The sequence below is a fragment of the Carcharodon carcharias genome, chromosome 16 (assembly GCF_017639515.1).
Source record: "Carcharodon carcharias isolate sCarCar2 chromosome 16, sCarCar2.pri, whole genome shotgun sequence".
NCBI lineage: Eukaryota > Metazoa > Chordata > Chondrichthyes > Lamniformes > Lamnidae > Carcharodon > Carcharodon carcharias.
The window spans coordinates 44,506,529-44,525,568 of record NC_054482.1 but is presented as its reverse complement, the minus strand read 5'-3'; the positions used below and the strand labels follow the sequence as shown (position 1 = coordinate 44,525,568).

At 38.8% G+C, this 19,040-nt stretch overlaps 1 protein-coding gene across 4 annotated transcripts in view; it reads right to left on the bottom strand.

The window, feature by feature from the left end:
* Window positions 1-19,040, bottom strand: part of swt1 (SWT1 RNA endoribonuclease homolog) — a 158,464-nt gene that overhangs the window by 84,926 nt on the left and 54,498 nt on the right. For all 4 annotated transcript variants that reach the window (XM_041208723.1, XM_041208722.1, XM_041208725.1 and 1 more), the window contains exons 10-13: window positions 15,137-15,230; window positions 10,980-11,128; window positions 4,054-4,226; window positions 3,173-3,311 (exon numbers count right to left, since the gene is read on the bottom strand). In XM_041208723.1, coding sequence (XP_041064657.1) covers window positions 3,173-3,311; window positions 4,054-4,226; window positions 10,980-11,128; window positions 15,137-15,230 — 555 coding nt within the window. The remainder of the gene's footprint in view (window positions 1-3,172; window positions 3,312-4,053; window positions 4,227-10,979; window positions 11,129-15,136; window positions 15,231-19,040) is intronic.

The following is a 19,040-nucleotide window of genomic DNA, read 5'->3' as shown; positions in this document are numbered from 1 at the left end:
CTTGCAGGAATCCTATAGGTAAATAGTAGTGGGATATTAGATTTCATTGATCCGAAAGCAAAGACAAGATAAAGGCATAAAAGATTTTATATTTGGAAGGATTTGAGTTTCAAAGAGGTGCGAGAACAATGGAACTAGAGATGAATGGGGGAAAAAAGGTATTGTAGACTTACTGTGGAGTGTTTAGCTGGAGATAGCTGGAACTGTTTCAGCTGTTGAGCTGAAACTCTAGGCTGGGAGAAGTTGTTTGAATCAGCCATCCAGTCAAGCCAGAAAAGTCGTAGGCTGCAACAAGCAATTTTATTCTGAAGTGGATTCCCACCGCAGAGCAGAAGAGGATAGAGGTCAAGTGGTATGCCTTTATTAAAGCTACAGCAGTTTGCCTTGCGTAATATTACTGGTTTTCTCTTATAGTAAACATCTATAAGTAAGTGTTGCCTGGAGGTGTTTACTTGTGGGACTGACCAAGTAGAGTCATAGAGTTATACAGCACAGAAACAGGCCCTTCGGCTTATCATGTCTATGCCAGCTATCAAGTACTTATCTATTCTAAACCCATTTTCTAGCACTTGGCCCATAGCCCTGTATGCAATAGCATTTCAAGTGCTCATCTAAATATTTCTTAAATGTTGAGTAAGGTATTTTTGGGAAATCTTTTGCAAGACAAACTTTAATTGTGTAACTAATTTTTTGTGCTTAAATTTTCTTTTATTCTTGTTAATAAAACTCTTACTTTTAATTTTTAAAATCCCAAAAGTATTACTGGGCCTCATAATGCTAAGATCGGTATGTCTTCTTCTTGTTTTTGAATTACAAAAAAAAAGGGTATGGCCTGTAAGCCAAGTTTCCCTCTGGGGTTTGGTTTGCGCAGCAATTAACACCAGCTGTGGTCATAACAACCGTTGAAGACCGGGCCACTATGAAACATCACTTGGGGAATTTTTAATGTGCAGCAGCAGAAAGTGCAATTTTGACATTGAAATACAGAATTCCCACCCATCAGCCGCCCGCTAGGTAAAATCTAACAAGGTTGATGGCAGATTCAGCAGGCTGTAGGATTTAAACTGATATCAAAAGCCTGGAGGTTACCACTGACCAGGGACTGACTTTGGAGCTGTCAAAGTTTATAATGGATGCTGCTCTTGCTGTCTTTTATTGGTTGCAAGAAGAGGAGGAGGAGGAAAAGCAGGAACGAAGACTACAGCAGAAGTCTCAGAATCAGTAGGGTGGTGTCTGAGAATAAAAAAGCAGTGAAGGCCTGCTCACAGAATGCCTTTTACGCTCCTAACAGGATATATAGGCCAACGGTTACCTTTTTTGGCATGACTGAGGAGCAGTGCTATGTTTATCGAGACAAATTGCTAGTGATCTCTGCCGCCTCAAATATCAAAAAGTGCAGTAACATAAAAGCAAAATGCCGCAGATGCTGGAAATCTGAAATAAAAATAGAAAGTGCTGGAAAAACTAGGCAGGTCTGGCAGCATCTGTGAAGAGAGAAACAGAATTAATGTTTCAAATCCAACATGACTCTTCTCCGGAATAGCAGACAGCACTGTCAAGGAGTCATGCCATTGTCTGTGAAGGTGACCACTGCCCTGAATTTCTGTCTTTGGAACAATGTGAACTGCTATAGGGCACACTGGCTGCATCTCACATTATCCACCAGAGAATCACTGCAACTCATTTTCAAATGAAGAAAGCAGTGAAAATGAAAACATCCTGCGACTTGCAAAGACCGGCTTTCTTAGAGTGCATTGTAATACTGACTACACTCATGGTGCTGTCAGACTACCATGGGATCAGCACAGAGCTTTTGTTAATCACAATGGGTTTCACTAAATCAATATCCAGCTATGTGCAGGTCTGCACCAAGTACCTAGCTAGCTGTTATACTTCATTCATCCTGCAGCAATGAACATCCTACCCCCTCTCCCACCATGGCAGATTCACATAAGGTCTACACATATACATCTGTCACTAGACATTGATCAAACACAAAAATGTTTCTTTTTCCCTTCCCTACTCCAATGTTGCTGAGGCATTCTTACTTCAACCCCAGCTAAGATCAGCTAACTTTTCTACATGAATAGTGCTATATTAATCCATATATCTACTGTAAACTATATTGTCATTGGGCATTGATTTTCTTTTTAACATTTTATTTAAATCATCTTAGCTTACATAGCTCCTCTGAAGACAATTAGCCAAGGGTAATTTTATTCATTGTGTTTACTCCACAACAATTGACTATCACCTCATTAAAGATTGATCTGAGTTGACCATATTGTTTCAGAGAGAAGAAGAAGAAATAATCAGGGAACAATACTCACCTGAATTAGCAAACATAGAAAGTTTGTTTAAATACTTGACAATTATTATGATCATACAATGTTTTAAGAATACTTATGGAATTACACTATAAGAAATTTACTCCAGCAGAAGGATTTACATGAACAGTTAGCAGATCACCGTGTTTAATAGAATGAAAGACAGAAAGACTTGCATTCATAAAGTGCCTTTCATGGCCTCAGGATGACCAAAAGTGCTTTAATGCGCAGGGTAGAGAAATAACTATACAAAATTTATTCCCCTTCCAGTTACATACTAAACAAAAAATTAGTTAGGGATCGGTAGGGATTACAATTTTTTTTTTTTACAGAATTATACACTATGGAGTACAACACAATTGAGCCATACAATTGAAAAGTCTGAGAAAGTGTCCAAAAATGGAAAACACAACCCAAAAATGAATAGATTTTTTGGAAGGTGAACATCCATTCAGTCATGCCTGTAGTTTGCAATTTTTGATCCAGAATGAACATGTTTTTCAGAATCCTTGTCCATACAAAGAAAATACTTGCAGTACTTTAACATGTCACCAAAACATCTCAACTGTTTGCAATGCATGGACTATTGTTATGTAGGTACATATAAGCTATGTTGTATCGAGAAGAAATTTAGTAAACTAACAGCAAGTGCTGCTTTTAAGGGTACAACACAGTGGCCTTAACAGCAAAATTTATTGCTACATTATGCAAAATAATGGGATTTAAATCTGACTGTTGCTTTAGAGAAACACCTAAAAACTAAGTTTATGTCACTAACTACACCACTTACCTTCCACTACTTCACAACTTATAAAAAATTCAGCAATCCAATTCTCTGTACATACCTGCTTGAAAATGATCACATAAGAGCTCCACAGATGACTGCAAATTTCTTTTCACAATTAGGCCAAATACAGCAAACCAGTGTTTCTTCAAACATAGTAATATGTCTTCTAAGGACCAAGGAGGCTTCACAAGCAGTATCTGATATCAAGATCAGAAACAGATCACAGCCATTACATCATCATTAATTTGATCTATTATTTAACCAATCTAAGCATTTTGGTAATAGCGCAACCAAAACATTTTAAAAAATAGTATGCTTGGGTTAATTTATTCACGTGGAAAACGCTTAAACAAACACATTTATAATGTTTCATGGAGATTATAGTCCTCGATATAAGATACATATAGGCATAGCTCCGATCAAAACATAGATATCTGGAACAATACATAATGATGATTCATTACCAGAAAGGTGAGGCTCAATCATTCTGGGCTTAAAATCAAAAATTATTTACGGGCACAAATGCCTGTAGTTTCCACCAGTCTCCCACCATAACTCTGAAATCCCTGCTGAAATTCAGTTTAAAGATTTATCCAAACAGTTGACTACTGAGGTTCTCTCACCATGTTTTTGGAAAAGATAGAAGAAATTGAAAAAAAAAATCATGAAATTAAATATTTATTCCATTTCAATCGGTTCTACTGTGTCCATCCTAACCAAATCAATTATGCAGCTTAAGAAAAAATATTTATGCTCAGCTGATATTTTTGGCATACTGTGAAAAGTAAACTCATACTGAGGAAAAAAAAAGGTACATGAAACTGGTTAGATTTCAAAGGAACATAAAAAGGATATTGTTTATTCATTGGTATGATATTTTTTAATGTCTTGAAACATTTCTTTCTTTCTGTACAATCTATATAGCAAACCAATTTTTACCTCTGTCCAGAGATCATCATATACTGTTTTCATTTCTGTTTCTAAGATGACTGACAGTGCAATGCCTAGTGATTTCTCTAACTGACAGATGATGCCAGTAACATCCAAAGCTGATTTTTGTGCTAACAGATGCTGATTAACTGTTCCATTTTCCAACTCTTTCACACTGATTACTGCAAGATAAAAAAAACCCAAAAATGTCACGTTCTAATTTAACCATAAGCAAAGATAATAATAAACCAGGGCATGAATAAACAGTTAACTTATGCCTGGAATAAGTTACTTATTATTGTATTTATATTTAGTATTGCAATTATTACATATGACGTTTAACAACAGGACGTTTAACAACAGGATGTTTAACAACAGGACGTTTAACAACAGGACATTTAACAACAAACTTAGCACCTTTTAAAAATGCCAAGCTCATTAACCATTTGAACATACTGAAAACTGCTGCACTAAGAACATCACAATTTAAAAGTTATTGGAATTTGCTGTGCACAACTTGGTTACCACATTTCCTACATTACAACAATACAAAAGTGCTTCACTGGCTGTGATCATGAAAGGCACAATATAAATGCAAGTCCTTCTAATGCAAAAGCTAGTGAATCACTGAGACATTTCACAGCGAGATGGTAGAACTTAAATGCAAGCAGAAGAGTAATGATTCTGTTGTTTTCTTCATTGCAGCCTGGATACGAGCGCAGAATTTTTAATAGAATCGCAGAATGGTCACTGCACAGAATGCTGAGTCCAAGCTGGGACTCTACAAAAGCAATGTACTTAGTCTTCCTCCCTGGTCCTTTCGCCATAGCCTTGCAATTATTTTCCTTTTGGGTGCTTATTCAATTCCCATTTGAAAGCCATGATCAAATTTTCCACCATCACACTTTCAGATCTTTACCACATGCCATGTAAAAAAGATTTCCCTCATGTCATCTTTGGTTCTTTTAGCAATCACTTTAAATCTGTGTCCTCTGATTCCAACCCTTCCAATAGGAACAACTACTCTGTCTAGACCTCTCATGATTTTGAGCACCTTATCAAATCTTCACTCAACTTCCGTGAGGAGAGCAAATCTAGCCAATCTAACCATGTAATTTCTCATTAACCATTCCTCATCCCTGAAAACGTTCCTATAAAACTTTTCCACACCCTCACAAAATCCTTTACATCCTCCTAAAGTGGCACAATACTCTAATTGAGGTCGGACCAATGTTTTATAAGGGTACATCATAACTTGCTTACTTTTGTATTCTATGCCTCTATTTATAAAGCCTATCATTTTGACAAGACATGAAATATAGATTATTTTTCACATGTGATTACATGTTCACAAGTAGAAGCAATTTACTCTTAATCCAACTCACAAAATCTATTTCTAATATATTTGTGTAGCTGAATTATTACAACTAGAAATGATAGTAACAGGCTCTATTGATGGATGTGTTCAGAAGTGCATTGCCCAGAATGGAACTGAGTGAAATGAGGCCACTTCAAGATTTTATCCCTCAGCTGGGATGAATTAGCTAATTTCAGCAGGAATGGCAGTAGTAATGCTATAATTAGATTCAGTACTTCTACATTGGAAGGGAAAGGTAAATCAGCCAGGGTTTCCTACTCCCATCCTATGTTTACTTCCATAAAATGCTTGCCTATGGGCATTGTATGAAGCCAATATTAGTGAGGGCTGCGATGCACCTGCCTCCTCTTCAAATGGTAATGGAACACTCCGTGTAGGCTTAAAGATGAAGGATGATCATTTGTCTAATTTACAAGGGTTCTTTCACAAGAATGTAAAGCTCCTTATAAGATCAAAATGGCATTACCATCGTCGAAACCCCAGCATTCAACATTCTGTCGGTGGTTGGGGGGGGGTCACCATTGACCAGAAACTTAACTGGAACAGAGTCAAATATTGTGCCTAGAAAAGCAGAAGCTGAGTATTCAGTGACAAGTGACTCACCTCCTTACTGTTCAAAGACTTTCAACAAACTACAAAATGCAAGTCAGGAGTCTGATGGAATACTCTCCAATTACCTGATGAATGCAGTTCCAACAACACTCAAGAAGCTCAACAGCATCCAGGGAAAAGCAAACTGCTTAATTGGAACCCCATCCACCACTTTAACCATTCACCCTCCTCCGCTAGAACACTATGGTTGCAATGTGTACCAACTACAAGATGCAGTGCATCAACTCTCCAAGGCTTCTTCAACAATGCCTCCCAAACCCCTAGGACAAGGACAACAGTTGCATGGGAACTTATATTGATAATGAAAGATACAATGGTCTGTAAAACTATTTTTTTCACTTTATGCAGAAAAGGTTCTTTCACAAGAATGGAAAGCTTCTTGTCAGATCAAGATGGCATTACCATCATAGAATCCCCAACTTGTACATCCTGGGACAGTCATCATTCATCAAAGTAAATGAAAGCCTGAATGGTGAAGTCCAGGTCTTGAAAGCAGAAAGTTGGTAACAAGTTCCTTGGGGACTTGGGAGACATTCTCCAGGAAACTTTGAAATTTTACATTCAAAATTATGAATTCTGGTTAATTTTAAGCAGTTTGAAATTTCATAAGTAATAGATTTTTAATTTACTTATAAAAGGTAAAATAATGACATTTGGATTTTACACAGATATGCAAGAACATCACATTCCCAAAAGTTACTCTCCTGCCCCATAATTCAAGCTCACTACGACACTGTCCCCCACCCAAATTCCCAGCCTTCCTTGATCATCTTACCAACTCCCCGCACTGACAATGGCACTTTTCTCTCCCCTCCACTCATTTCAACCTGGTATTCTTCTGCCCTCTAATCCACCTTCTTTCACCCTCCATTTAAAGTGGCATTCTTCCTCTCTTCTATTTAAGTTTACATTCTTTTCAACTATCCTTCTCAGTTCAAGCTGGCACTCTTTGTTCCATGCAGCTCTTTTTTTATTGTCTTGTCCTTCCTCCTCCTATGCAGGCACTCTCGCACAGTCTCAGTTAATGCTGGAATTCTTCCTCCCTCATGCCTCTGCTCCTAGTTTTTGTTCCCTTCCTTCACTAATTCATAGTTATCTCCCATTTCCCTCTCCACCACCTTTGCCATCCACTTCAGCTTTTCCCTCTCTCCTCTTGTGATACGAGTTCCTGCCTATGTTGTACCAAGGTGGGTGATCAATTCTATTAACAGCAATACCGAGGAGAGATGCTGGTCTATTAGTGGCTGCAGAGGCACCAATAGTCATGGCAGCAGCATGGTGGGAGCAGCAATGAAAGCAAAAGCACACGCCAATTTCAGCAACTGAAAAGTGAGCATATGCTCTCTCCTGAAATAAAAATATGTTAAACTAAAAAAAACTGTAGGTATGCTTCTGGTTTTTTCCCTTTTGTAACAAAACTAGGATATGCATGTGTTCCAAATCTGAATAGGATTACTTAATCCTAATCTTCTATTCCACATTTGTTTAGCATTTTGCTAAACTCCTGCAGTTCATACCTTCCACCATTTTAAAATCAGAAGGCAAGGGCTGCAAGTTCAAACTGATAAAGGGAGAATTTGGGATTGTCTTAGTGAGCAATTGTGCAGTTGGAGCATTCAGCACTCTCAATAGTCTTTCATGTAGTGAAGGCAAAAAATTATTCAAGAACTAAGTGGATGCTGTGATGGAAGACTATGAGTTTTCCTTTCTGGGCAGATAAGCCTTGTTGTGAACTTGTTGAGCTACTCGGTTGAATCCACCAATTATGCTATCTCAACTGGATAACTCCTTTTAATCCATAAAACCATTTCGTGAAATACTTTTACAGTGTTTGGCATCAACTGGAGTTGACATACTTGGTTGCTGGTAATAATAGCAGCCATCTCCCTCAAGCTATACTTTCAAAACCCGGGGCTATAAATGTGAGATAGTCACTAATCCAGCAGGGAACTCAAGAGAAATCTCTTTATCCATAGTGTGGTTAGAATCTGAAACTCACTACCACAAAAAGTGGTTGAGGCAAATAGCATAGATGCATTTAAGCAGAAGCAAGTTAAACACAATAGGAGACAAAAATAAAAGATTATGCTATTAGGTTGAGATAGAGTAGTGAGTGAAGGCTCATATGGAACATAAATGTGACAGAGACTTGTTGGCCTGACTGGCCCATTCTGTGCTGTAAATTCTATGTTAACCTCTGTGTTCCAACTGCTAAGCGGGTCACTCAATATCAGATCCTTCATAAGTTGACTTTGAAGAAGCTCTGAATCAAGGCACTGTGCTCCAAGTGTTTACAGTGTATATATACGAACTCTTCTCTCCTATTACGCTGAACATAGGTTTACTATTAGGTGTTCCCCATATAAGATAACAGTAATCTACATGTTTGTTTAATCGAGCACATGTTGTTGAATGTAATGACAGTTGATTACTTTGTCAACAATTATTTGGTTCGCTATCATTTTAAACATACTAAGAGGTAGAATATTGTGTTTTGAAATGGAGAAATTTAGTTTGAGCTGCACCTTTAATACGTAGGCTCTGCTCATCATACTAAGAAACACAATTGCCCTTTTTTGGGAATAATGGTGAAGATATCAGCGATCACCAATATTATGGATAATTTGGACAATGTCTGCACATGCATAGTTAAATGTGTAAATCAGGAAGTTGATATTCAATTTGCCCTGCTCCCCCACAAGCTTTGCTCTACCAGTATTATACTGAAAGATGCAACATTGAAAAACATTACACTGTGGTACTTATCCACTAGTTACCCACCAAATAGATCAGAAAATGTTAGGTTTTATCCAATCATGGTGAGTGAATTTTAACAACATAAGTCTTTACTACTGTCAAACAACCTCTCTGGCTCTGAAAATTAACTTTTATAAGTGGGAAGTCTCATTCCTTCAGATTTTAATTATTGTTTGAGATTATTTAAAAAATTAAAAATTAAAATTAAACCTTTTTTTACTTCTCTTTGTCACTTTTATTTTGATTTCAATCACACATTTCTTTCCCTCTCTTCATTTTGCTTTCTGGACTTGATTTTACATTGAACTGAATATTCTAACTTATACTTTGTTTAGACTTTGCATACCTCAAAGGATTTTTCAATCTGATTATTTAAAGAAACAGGTTGTTATTTGTCCTGTTCTCAGTCCCAGATCTCCAATGGAGGGCATCACGCTGTATCATACTCAATAACAGGCTTTTGCCCAGCAACTTACTATGAAAAGTATGCAGGCAGCTGTAAGTGTAATGAGCAGCAAGGACGATTCATTTGCCGCTGACTGCAAAATTTAAGCCAATGATGAAAATACCAATACTTTTGAAAAAAAGTAGCCATATGTTAAATGCTAGTTGCAACTTAACACAAGAAAGATATACAGGCCATTAAGAGGCCACTATTACAGTGAACAGTTAAGCAATTTCTCAAAATGATAAAGCAGTGTTTTATGCAGCATTTGTAAAATACTGGTAATACTGAAATGTCTCTCAATCTGGATAGACTTTCCATAGAATTCTCATGGGATATAAGTGAATAGTGCTCGTTGCAGACATTGACTTACAGCTTTCTTAGGGTTGCAGTGTGATTTCAATTCATTAGGGTCTTACTTGAGCTATATTTCAGATGGGAGAACCTGGTCTTAACGCGGAATCCCAAACTAGAAATGTATTCCATTCCCCAGACCATTGGGAAGAGTTGAACAAAAGGCATATTTTTTTAACAAAAATGAAAGTCATGAAGGAGAACAATAGATGGTTCTGGAGAAATTATTTGTACAGAATAAATTGGCATGATTATAAGCTATGATAATCACAACCTGTTGATAGTTAAAGTGGCAACGCAATTTTCAAGACCAGGTAAGTGTGCATTTATTTCTTCTAATTTCTGCAGGCCAGCACTTTCCGACACTAGTCAGAAGTTACAGCTCATAATAAGGTTGGATGGTTACAATTATACAATCTGTATCTAAATGAATTCTGTTCTACTAGGGATGATAGTGCGACAGCATCTACATTTCTTGCTGCAGCTTTACTAGCACAAGAAACTTGGTACATCAACAGCACCTAAAATATTCAAGATCTTTTAACTCTGTTGAGATCTAATTTGCATTGGACTGTGTTGATAAAATATAATTTTAGGTCATGCAATGGCAAGAGAATGAGAAAGGAAGGAAATAAAATTAGATGTTTTAAATTCCAAGCAACTCAATCAGGATCTGAAGAGAAAGGTTAATGTTTCAGGTGAGAGTTTTCATTAAAACTGGGCAGAATTCCCAAAGTTCTGACCAAAGGTCCAATTCGAAATGTTATTTTCTTTTTCTCAACGCTGTGCATTGTTAGTTTTCTGCTTTCTGAAATTCTGGAATTCCAGCTGCTCTTATTTTCCCTCATACCCGACGCTACTTCCAAGAGGAATAAAAACGGACAGCAAAACATTATTGAGGGCACTAATAAAGACACAGGCAAAAAGAAAGCTTTGAAGAAGTGTTTAAAAATGAAGAGAGGAACTGAGGCAGGCAGTTTAGGAACAGAGTTGAGAATAGGAATGACAGAACTGATATCTCTTTTATTGATTAAATAGGTGAAGGGAGTGCACAGGACATCAGGGTTAGAAGAACCAAGGACTCAGGATGAGGCATAAGGGTGAAAGAGGAAAGAAGGGGTGAAGCCATGGAGGCAATGGTACATGAAAACAAGGATGTTAAAATCAAAACGTTGGGATTCAGCATGTCAATTAAGTTCAACAATGGATGGCGTGATTGGCAACTAACTAGATAGTAGAGTCACACAGTATGAGTAGTGGTATTTTTAAAAACTGAAATTTATCGAAGGTGGAGTTTAAGAGACCCATGAGAAAGGCATGAAGAGAAACTAAGTTTGTCCCTGATTATACACTTAACAAAACAATATTCAGTGAAACATACTGACGAACCTGTCTGAGGTTGATTGAAGGCACTAAGATCCTGAGTATTTGGGACATGATTGGTGGATTTCAGGTCACTTAATTCAGTCAAGAGATCAACTTTCCTCACAGCCTTGACACCACTTACCAGGGCTTTACTGCAAAGGTTTTTATCATCACTGCGGGAGATAAATATATGTGTTAATAGAAGGCACTGTTTCACACAGACACACATTATCATAGAATATTTTTGGAGTTGGTTTCAAATACTAAACTATGTAGTTGAACTATGACGCAAGGCAAAGAAAACCTTTAATTGTTTTGTAATAATACAAAAGTATTTCGTACAAAACAACAATTAAAAAACAGCTCCCCCCCAAGCATCTCAGTTTGTAAAGGCATGTACAACTTAGCCATAGAGCCTGAAAAGTCACAGATTGCATTTTGCAGTCTGTGCTGAGTTACATGATCTCAGCTAGGCTGGGCAAGTTAGCAGAAAATTTGCTACAATTCTGCTTGTGATCAACATCCTGTGATCCACCTGGTACTTCCAGCTAAATGATGAAAGAAAGTGGAATGAAGTTTTTTTTGTGAGTTAGCTTCACTAAGTTTGTAACACATTCATGGATGAGTCAGAAGTTGTCAACTCAAGCCTCACTTCATGACTTTGAGTGCATAATCTAAGCAGACAAGTGTGATGCAGAAGCTGCATGTGAATTGGTAAAGAAGATCCTATCTAACTATGTTAGTAGCACAAGTGGATATCTGAAGAAAAAGTTCTCCCGGTGTCCTGGCCACCATTCCTCCCTCTTCCAATTCACAATGGTTCAGATAACCATGTTGCGCCAGAATTCACTGCCAAAATAGCAGAGTTAAATAGACACACTGTTATTAATGTGCAGTTAACCCAGGTATCCATAGTGAGATGGTCACATGCCGTACATTGCAAATTGCCACAAGTTGCTGGACAACTTGCACAACTAGCCTCATGGAAACAAGCCACTGCCAACAACTTCCTTGCAAGTTCAAGAAATTGCTAAAAATGTGTTATTAAAATTAATTAACTTGGCTACAGAAAATTAGGGTTGGCACTTACTGATGTAAGGACCCTTTTGAAGGTGAGATTTACATTCCTGCATTGCCACACTTCTCTGGTTCAGGAAGGGAACAATTAAAACAGTTGAATCTTATTCCTGCAGGTGGTAAATTGTTTTTAGATTTTAAAAATTGTTTTATTATGACTTTGTTTCTTTTCCCCTATTAATCAAATCTTTCTTCCCTCTCTCTGAATTTAATGCTAACTCCATCATTCCTCTGTCTCCCTCTATCCTTAAATCTCATTGGTGAAGGCTGTTGGTCCCATTGTTCACCAAGGTCTCAGATGCCTCATTGCCCTCATGGCACTGTTACCAGCTCATACCTCCAGTGCAATAATTTTGAAACTGAACAGCAAGAAAACAATCTAACAAATGGAGCATGGTGTGAGATACCCAGCTCCAGCAAATTCTGGGCCATTTTATCCCCCCTAGTGTATACAAGTTACATTTCAGGACTTCTGCAACTGGAGAGTAGGAGGAAAAAAGGAGGGGGGACACTTAAACAAGCGCTATCCTATGGAAAAACAGTTAACTACAAAATTCGACAGCGTACTACATAGACTTTTTTTTTAAAATCCTTATCTATTACAAATTCAGATATCTTAAAAACAAAAACGAGTAGCAGCTGACAACAGGCCAGAGGCTGAGCCAGAAGTCGAGTGGAAGGTTATGGCAGTTGCTCAGCTGGGTCACTGGCCTGCTGAAGAAGGTCATCAACAGCCAAGAATGCATTGTGGAGTATGCTGTTGGGAGTCGCACCAACCGAAAAAAAAAGTGTGAAGAGAAAGACAGAGTTAACATTTTGAGACCGCATGACTCTTCTTCAGAACAAAAGAGAAGTAAGGTTGAGGGGCATACCTGGGTCACGGAAGTCTGGGAAGTTGGGCGAGAGTTTTCAACCACAGTACCTTGTATTTATATGGCGCCTTTAATGTAATAAAACATCACAATGCCCCACAGCAATGTTATCTGACATCGAGTCCTATGAGGGGATATTAGGGCAGAGGACCAAAAAAGCTTTTAAAAAGCATCTTAAAGGAAGAAAGAGAGATTGAGAGGTGGAGAGATTTAGGGGAATTCCAGAACTTATGGCTTAGGCAGCGGAAGACAGAGCCATCGGGTAAAACCCAATATAAATGGAAAGTGTGGACATAAAAAAAGTTTAAAAATGTGACAACAGAATGTCAGATTCTGTAGGGCGGAAGTGTATGCAGAAGTAAGTGTTTAATAACATATGAAAAAAGATATAGTTTTGTTTACAGTAAAATGCTTGTTGTGGATTTCCATACAGCAAAGTGCATTTTGGGGAGCACTGTCTCACAGAGGGCTTGAAAAGTTTCACAAGGGAAAGATGATTCCCTTCCTGTGTAACCTAAATAGAGCAGAAGCCACTTCTCCAAGAACTTGAGAGAGCAAGGTGGATTGGTGAAGTAAGCCAAATAAGCAACACTCAAAGGGCATGAAATTGGGCTCAGTAGCATTAATTGTGGGTGCTGTTCAGGGCCTAATAGGGCATCCAATGCACAAGCACACACTTCTGCTATAGATTGTGCCAAATGCCACCTTGGTGAAGGTATTGGCAAATGCACAGACTGATAGGCATATGCAGAGCAGGCAAATCATAATATCAATCTGCATACATCGCTGAATTGATGACAGTGATCTCATTTTGGAACACAACAGTCCAGCCAACAGCCTCTTTTAATCTAACACCAGTGAACAAGTGCTCAGCAACAGGAAGGATACTCCAGCAGTGCTATTTAAAGGAATCATTAACTCATTACAGGTTAGTTGCTGGTTAAATTCTCCCGGCTGTTCCTGTGATTGTACAAGTGTTTGATACTTTCTACAGTTCTTTCAAGTTGCAAAGATCTACAGGAGGTGGTGTGGCAGGTGCTGAAGGACTTATCTTGACTTCAAGTTTTCTGTACAAAGCAGTTTCTCCAAGACACGTGTGCAGTAATTTCCCCTGTGGAATACAGCATGACTGGGAAAAAGCAGAGGCCATTTACAGCAGAACAGGCTGATGTAGAAGTTCAGGATGGGCAGGGCATGGGGGGGCAGTGGCAGGTGGGGAGAAGGACTCTCAGCAGAAAGCCATAGTCACACAGGGTGTTCAGGGAGCAATTCCCCTCCTCGACTGTCAATGAGGAACATTGTGAGACACGTTAGCACTTCAATAAGGACGTCCTCTCTGAAACCTGCCACCTGCTGCAGGCACGACTGAAACTTCAGAGCAGGCTGAGGACCCGTACTGCCAGTGGCTACGACTTTGACTGTAGTGATGCACTTGTATACATCAGGCTCTTTTGAGGCAGGAGACTCAGCTATTTATAACATCTTGCCATCCAGTGAGTATCGTGAAATGTGGCTGTCAAGGTTGAATAGCTGATAGTCTGTACAAGCTGTAAGATTTACAATAGTGCTAAGTGTCTGAGATTGCAATGAAGCATATAAATGTAAGATATGAAACCTGATTGATAGAGATTGTTGGTAGGTGAGTGATGGCATATGGTGAATTGAACAGTGGTGCAGTTGATAGGATATGGCATTTGAAGGTGTGTTTGTAGGTGGTACTCGCTCGTGTGAGAGCATTGAACTTCTGGCAGCACTACATCCAGGTTTTCAATGTTTGATTCCTGGCATGGACTTTAATGGCTCCTATTGTCTTTTGACCATGTGTTTGGAGGACCTCCTGGTCCCCTGTGCATGCAGGACATTCCTCTCTTTTCTACCTCCTCCACCAAAACCTGCATGCAGCGTCTGAAAACTGTGGAACATGTTCTTTCCTTTATTGGGCCATTCCTCATGATGTCCCAGGATAATTCTCTTCCTGCACAACTCCCAGCACCTGCTGCAGCCGTACTGCAACTCCACTGTAAGAGGTGCAGGCTAGCTTTAAGCAGTGTAGGCTAGTTTTATGTGGTGCTGCTGGCATTTCAATCAATGGGCGAGGATTAATCGCGCATCATGATTACCAAGCTGGTTTTCAGAGGTTATTCAAGTTCAGTCCCTATTTCTTTTACTGCTGATAAACTTTCACCTCTGTCTGTAATCAGACTGGCAGTGAATTCAGCAGCATTGTCTTACCTGCATAGGAGGACCTGTGCACAAGGGTACAACTGCTGATACTGCAAACAACACTGCAACACACGGTCATCGTTGTTTTCTTTCCTTAAGCCACCTGCTCAGAAAAATAAATCAAAATGGACATATCATACATTTGAAATTACTACGGGGTACTTTAACAGCAGTGACTAATTTTTATTAATGAAGTAGAAGAAAACAATTCAGAATAATTTCACGACTTTTGTTATTTTGATTCGCTTGAACACTATTTCTAACTCATCTTGCTTTCAACAAATGTGACCAAATTAACATAACACAATAGTATGAGAGCTTTTAATTTGGAAAAAAAATGCTTTTTAGCCAATGGTTTGTTTTCTCACTGATGGAACGATCAGCACTTTTGTCTATGATGTAGCAAAATTTATAGCAATTTTAAGCATTTATTTTATATTTCACTATTTCAACATATATATACTGCATACTTTTTTTTAAGTTGGTGGCTTCTTTAGAAGCTGATGGTCAGCTGCCTTTTTGAACTGCTACAGTCCATGTAGTGTAGGTACACCCACATGGTTAAAGAGAGCGTTCCAGGATTTTGACCCAGTGATGAAGCAGCAGTGATATAGTTCCAACTCAGAATGATGTATGGCCTGGAGTGGAATTTGCAGGTGGTGGTGTTTTCCATGTGTCTGCAGCCCTTGTTCTTCTAGGAGGCTGAGGATGTGGGCTTGGAAGATGCTGTCGAAGGAGCCTTGGTGAGTTGTCCGGGATAATGTCGAGCTTCTTGAGTGTTGTTAAAACTGCACTCATCCAGGCAAGTGGGGAGTATTCCATCACACTTCTGTCTTGTGCCTTGGACAAGTGGGCAGGCTTTGGGGAGTCAGGAAGTGAATTACTTGCTGCAGAATTCCTAGCCTCTGACCTGCTCATGCAGACACAGTATTTATATGGCTGATCCAGTTCTGGTCAATGGTAACTCCCAGGATATTGAGGATTCCATGATGGTAATGTCACAATGTCAAGGAGAGATGGTTAGAATCTCTCTTTTTGGAGATGGTCATTGCCTGACATTTAAGTGACAAGTAACATTCATGTCACACATCAACCCAAGCCTGAATGTCCAAGTCTTGCTGCATGCTGGCACAGACTGCTTCAGTTTCTGAGGCATTGTGAATAGAACTGAACACCATGCAATCATCAGTGAACATCTCCATTTCTGACCTTATGATGGAGGGAAGGTCATTTACGAAGCAGCTGAAGGTACTTGAGCCTAGGATTCTGCTGAGACCCTCCTGCATTGACCTCCCAGGACTGAGATGATTAGCCTTCAACAACCACAATCATCTTATTTTGTGCTAGGTATGACTCCAGCCAGTGAGGAATCTTCTCCGACTCTCACTGACCTCAATTTTGCGAGGGCTCCTTGATGCCACACTTGGTCAAATGCTGTCTTGATTTTAAGGGCAGTCATTCTCATCTCCCCTCTGGAATTAAGCTCTTACGTCCATGCTTAGACCGAAGCTCTAATGGGGTCAGGAGCCGAGTGGCCCTGGTAGGGCATAAACTGAACATCGGTGAGTTTCTAGGTAAAGTTTACTTTTAGTGCTGTAGTTCTCTGAAATGCACTGACCATCAATGTCCACTCTTGAAATAATTATTTTCTATAAATTCACCTTTCATGGCAATTTGAGATTGATAACGGAGTTGTATAATTCTGTAAATTCAATGGCTGCTGACCAAACGCAAAGTGAATGTAATGTAAAATTTGAGTAATCTCATTGATCAGTAGTGATCATGTGACCTCAATTCCTGTCACTTGTAGCAATCTCATTGGTTGCAGCTAATCACATAACTGACCTGATTGATAAGACAAAGTTTTAGACACAATAAATGCAAATGAAGGCAAGGCTGCTAGGGGAGAGGAGAGAAGAATTTTACATGTCTATATTCATATATCAAAGGTTCACTAATACCCAATAACCAGCTCACTGTTTCCATGGCAGCTGTCCTTATATGCTGCAGTCAGTTCTTAGGATAACATCACTGAAACCTCTCATCAGTAATTAGCCCGTGGTAATTGCTCCTCAATGAAAACCACATGCCACACCAAGAAATAACAAAGTGACATCTTGAAGGAGTCTTAACTGTTTTTTTCTTGAGCTACAAATTAAATTCCCATCAAGAATATATTAGAGTCATAAATAAATAGAATACCAACTAGAAGGTGAGGATTTGTTTCCAATCATAAAATTAATGGAAATATTTGGGGTGAGGTGCAATGGGAAAGCAGGAAACATAATGAATGAATGAACACGAAAGATCAATAAAGGCCAAAGATAAGGCAGGACATACTATTTTTTCTGGCCTAACTGTATCTTATAACAACCTCAATTCTGATGGAGTACTGACTTGGTTGTCAGTGAGCAAGACAGAAAGAATTTCACTTCATGCTCTCAGGGCATCCCAAAATAATTCACAGGCCATTAATTACGTTTTGAAGTGTAGTTAGTATTGTTTTCATAAAATAAATGAAAATGAAATATTAAACAAAATAGAACATGGATACTTTGAATTTAAAGCTCCTGTCCACTTCACAGTTCCTTACACCTTACAATTATTTATAGCAAACTTCTGCCACCTACAGTGACTATTATAAATTGCAACCTTGTACATGGCTTATTTCAGCTCCCTCTTACTTTGAAGTCATAGACATGCAAGACCGTCAAAATATTTCAAATTAGACACCCTATGAAAGATTGGTTCACAAGTTAATGAAATCAATCTGATTATGAAATAAATTTTAGGAAAATCTAAATCCGAACATAACGTCACTGGGAAGGCCAACATTTATTGCCCATCCCTAATTACCCTTGAGATGATGGTGTTGCAATCCTGAACTGCTGCAGTTCTTCTGGTGTAGGTACACACACAGTGCTGTTAGGACATCTTTCAAAGTCAGGGTGGTGCATGGCTTGGATGGGAACTTGCAAGTGGTGTTGTTCCCACACATCTGCTGCCCTTTGTCTTCCTAGGTGGTAGTGGTCCTGGGTTTGGAAGGTACTGTCAAAGCTGGTGTGGCAAGTTCCTGCAGTGCATCTTGTAGATGGTACACACTACAGCTACATCATGCCAGTGGTGGAGGGAGTGAAGATTTAAGATCATGGATGAGGTGCCAACCAAGTGGGCTACTTTGTCCTGAATGGTATTGAGCCCCTTCGGTGTTGGAGCTGCACTCATCCAAGTAAGTGGAGAGTATTCCATCATAATGCTGATTTGTGCCTTGTGATGGTGGAATTACTCTGCTAAGAGGTCAGGTCATTAAAGGAACCCATGTAGAATCCTTGTCCCTTCACAATGGTTGCATATGAGCACATTTTTTTTTAAGTGATATCAAAATCTGGGCTCTTTATATTTAACCTCGAGGCAGATACATCTTGTAAATGGCTACTGTTTCAATCTTTGAGCAACTACTGTGAGTAGACACATGTATCTGTAGTTGCTAACTTTGCTAACTATATTCATCAAAAATGAAAATACATTTTAAAAATCTCATATGTATTTAAGAAAGTTAATCATTTTTGATCACAATGTTTCAAACTATACTGCCATTCATTATTCAATAATCCCTGGTGAAAACTGCTTGACTGTGATTGTCAAATGAAGACATGATTAGGCCTGGCTGTTTTCTCCCCAACATTTATAACCAGCGAACCTTCACTATCATAGCTTACAAATTAAGAAGGCTTACTGGACCTGGTATTGGTATATGACAGTGCCCTTGAACTATATACCCAACAGCACTCTATGCCTTTAGAGGCCAAAAAGAGGAAGAAAACTGACACAGCAAGTAAAACATTTAAAGAAATGATTTCTAAAATAGGACAGAGCTCTGGCATAAAATTGCAATGGCACTGAATGGGATAAA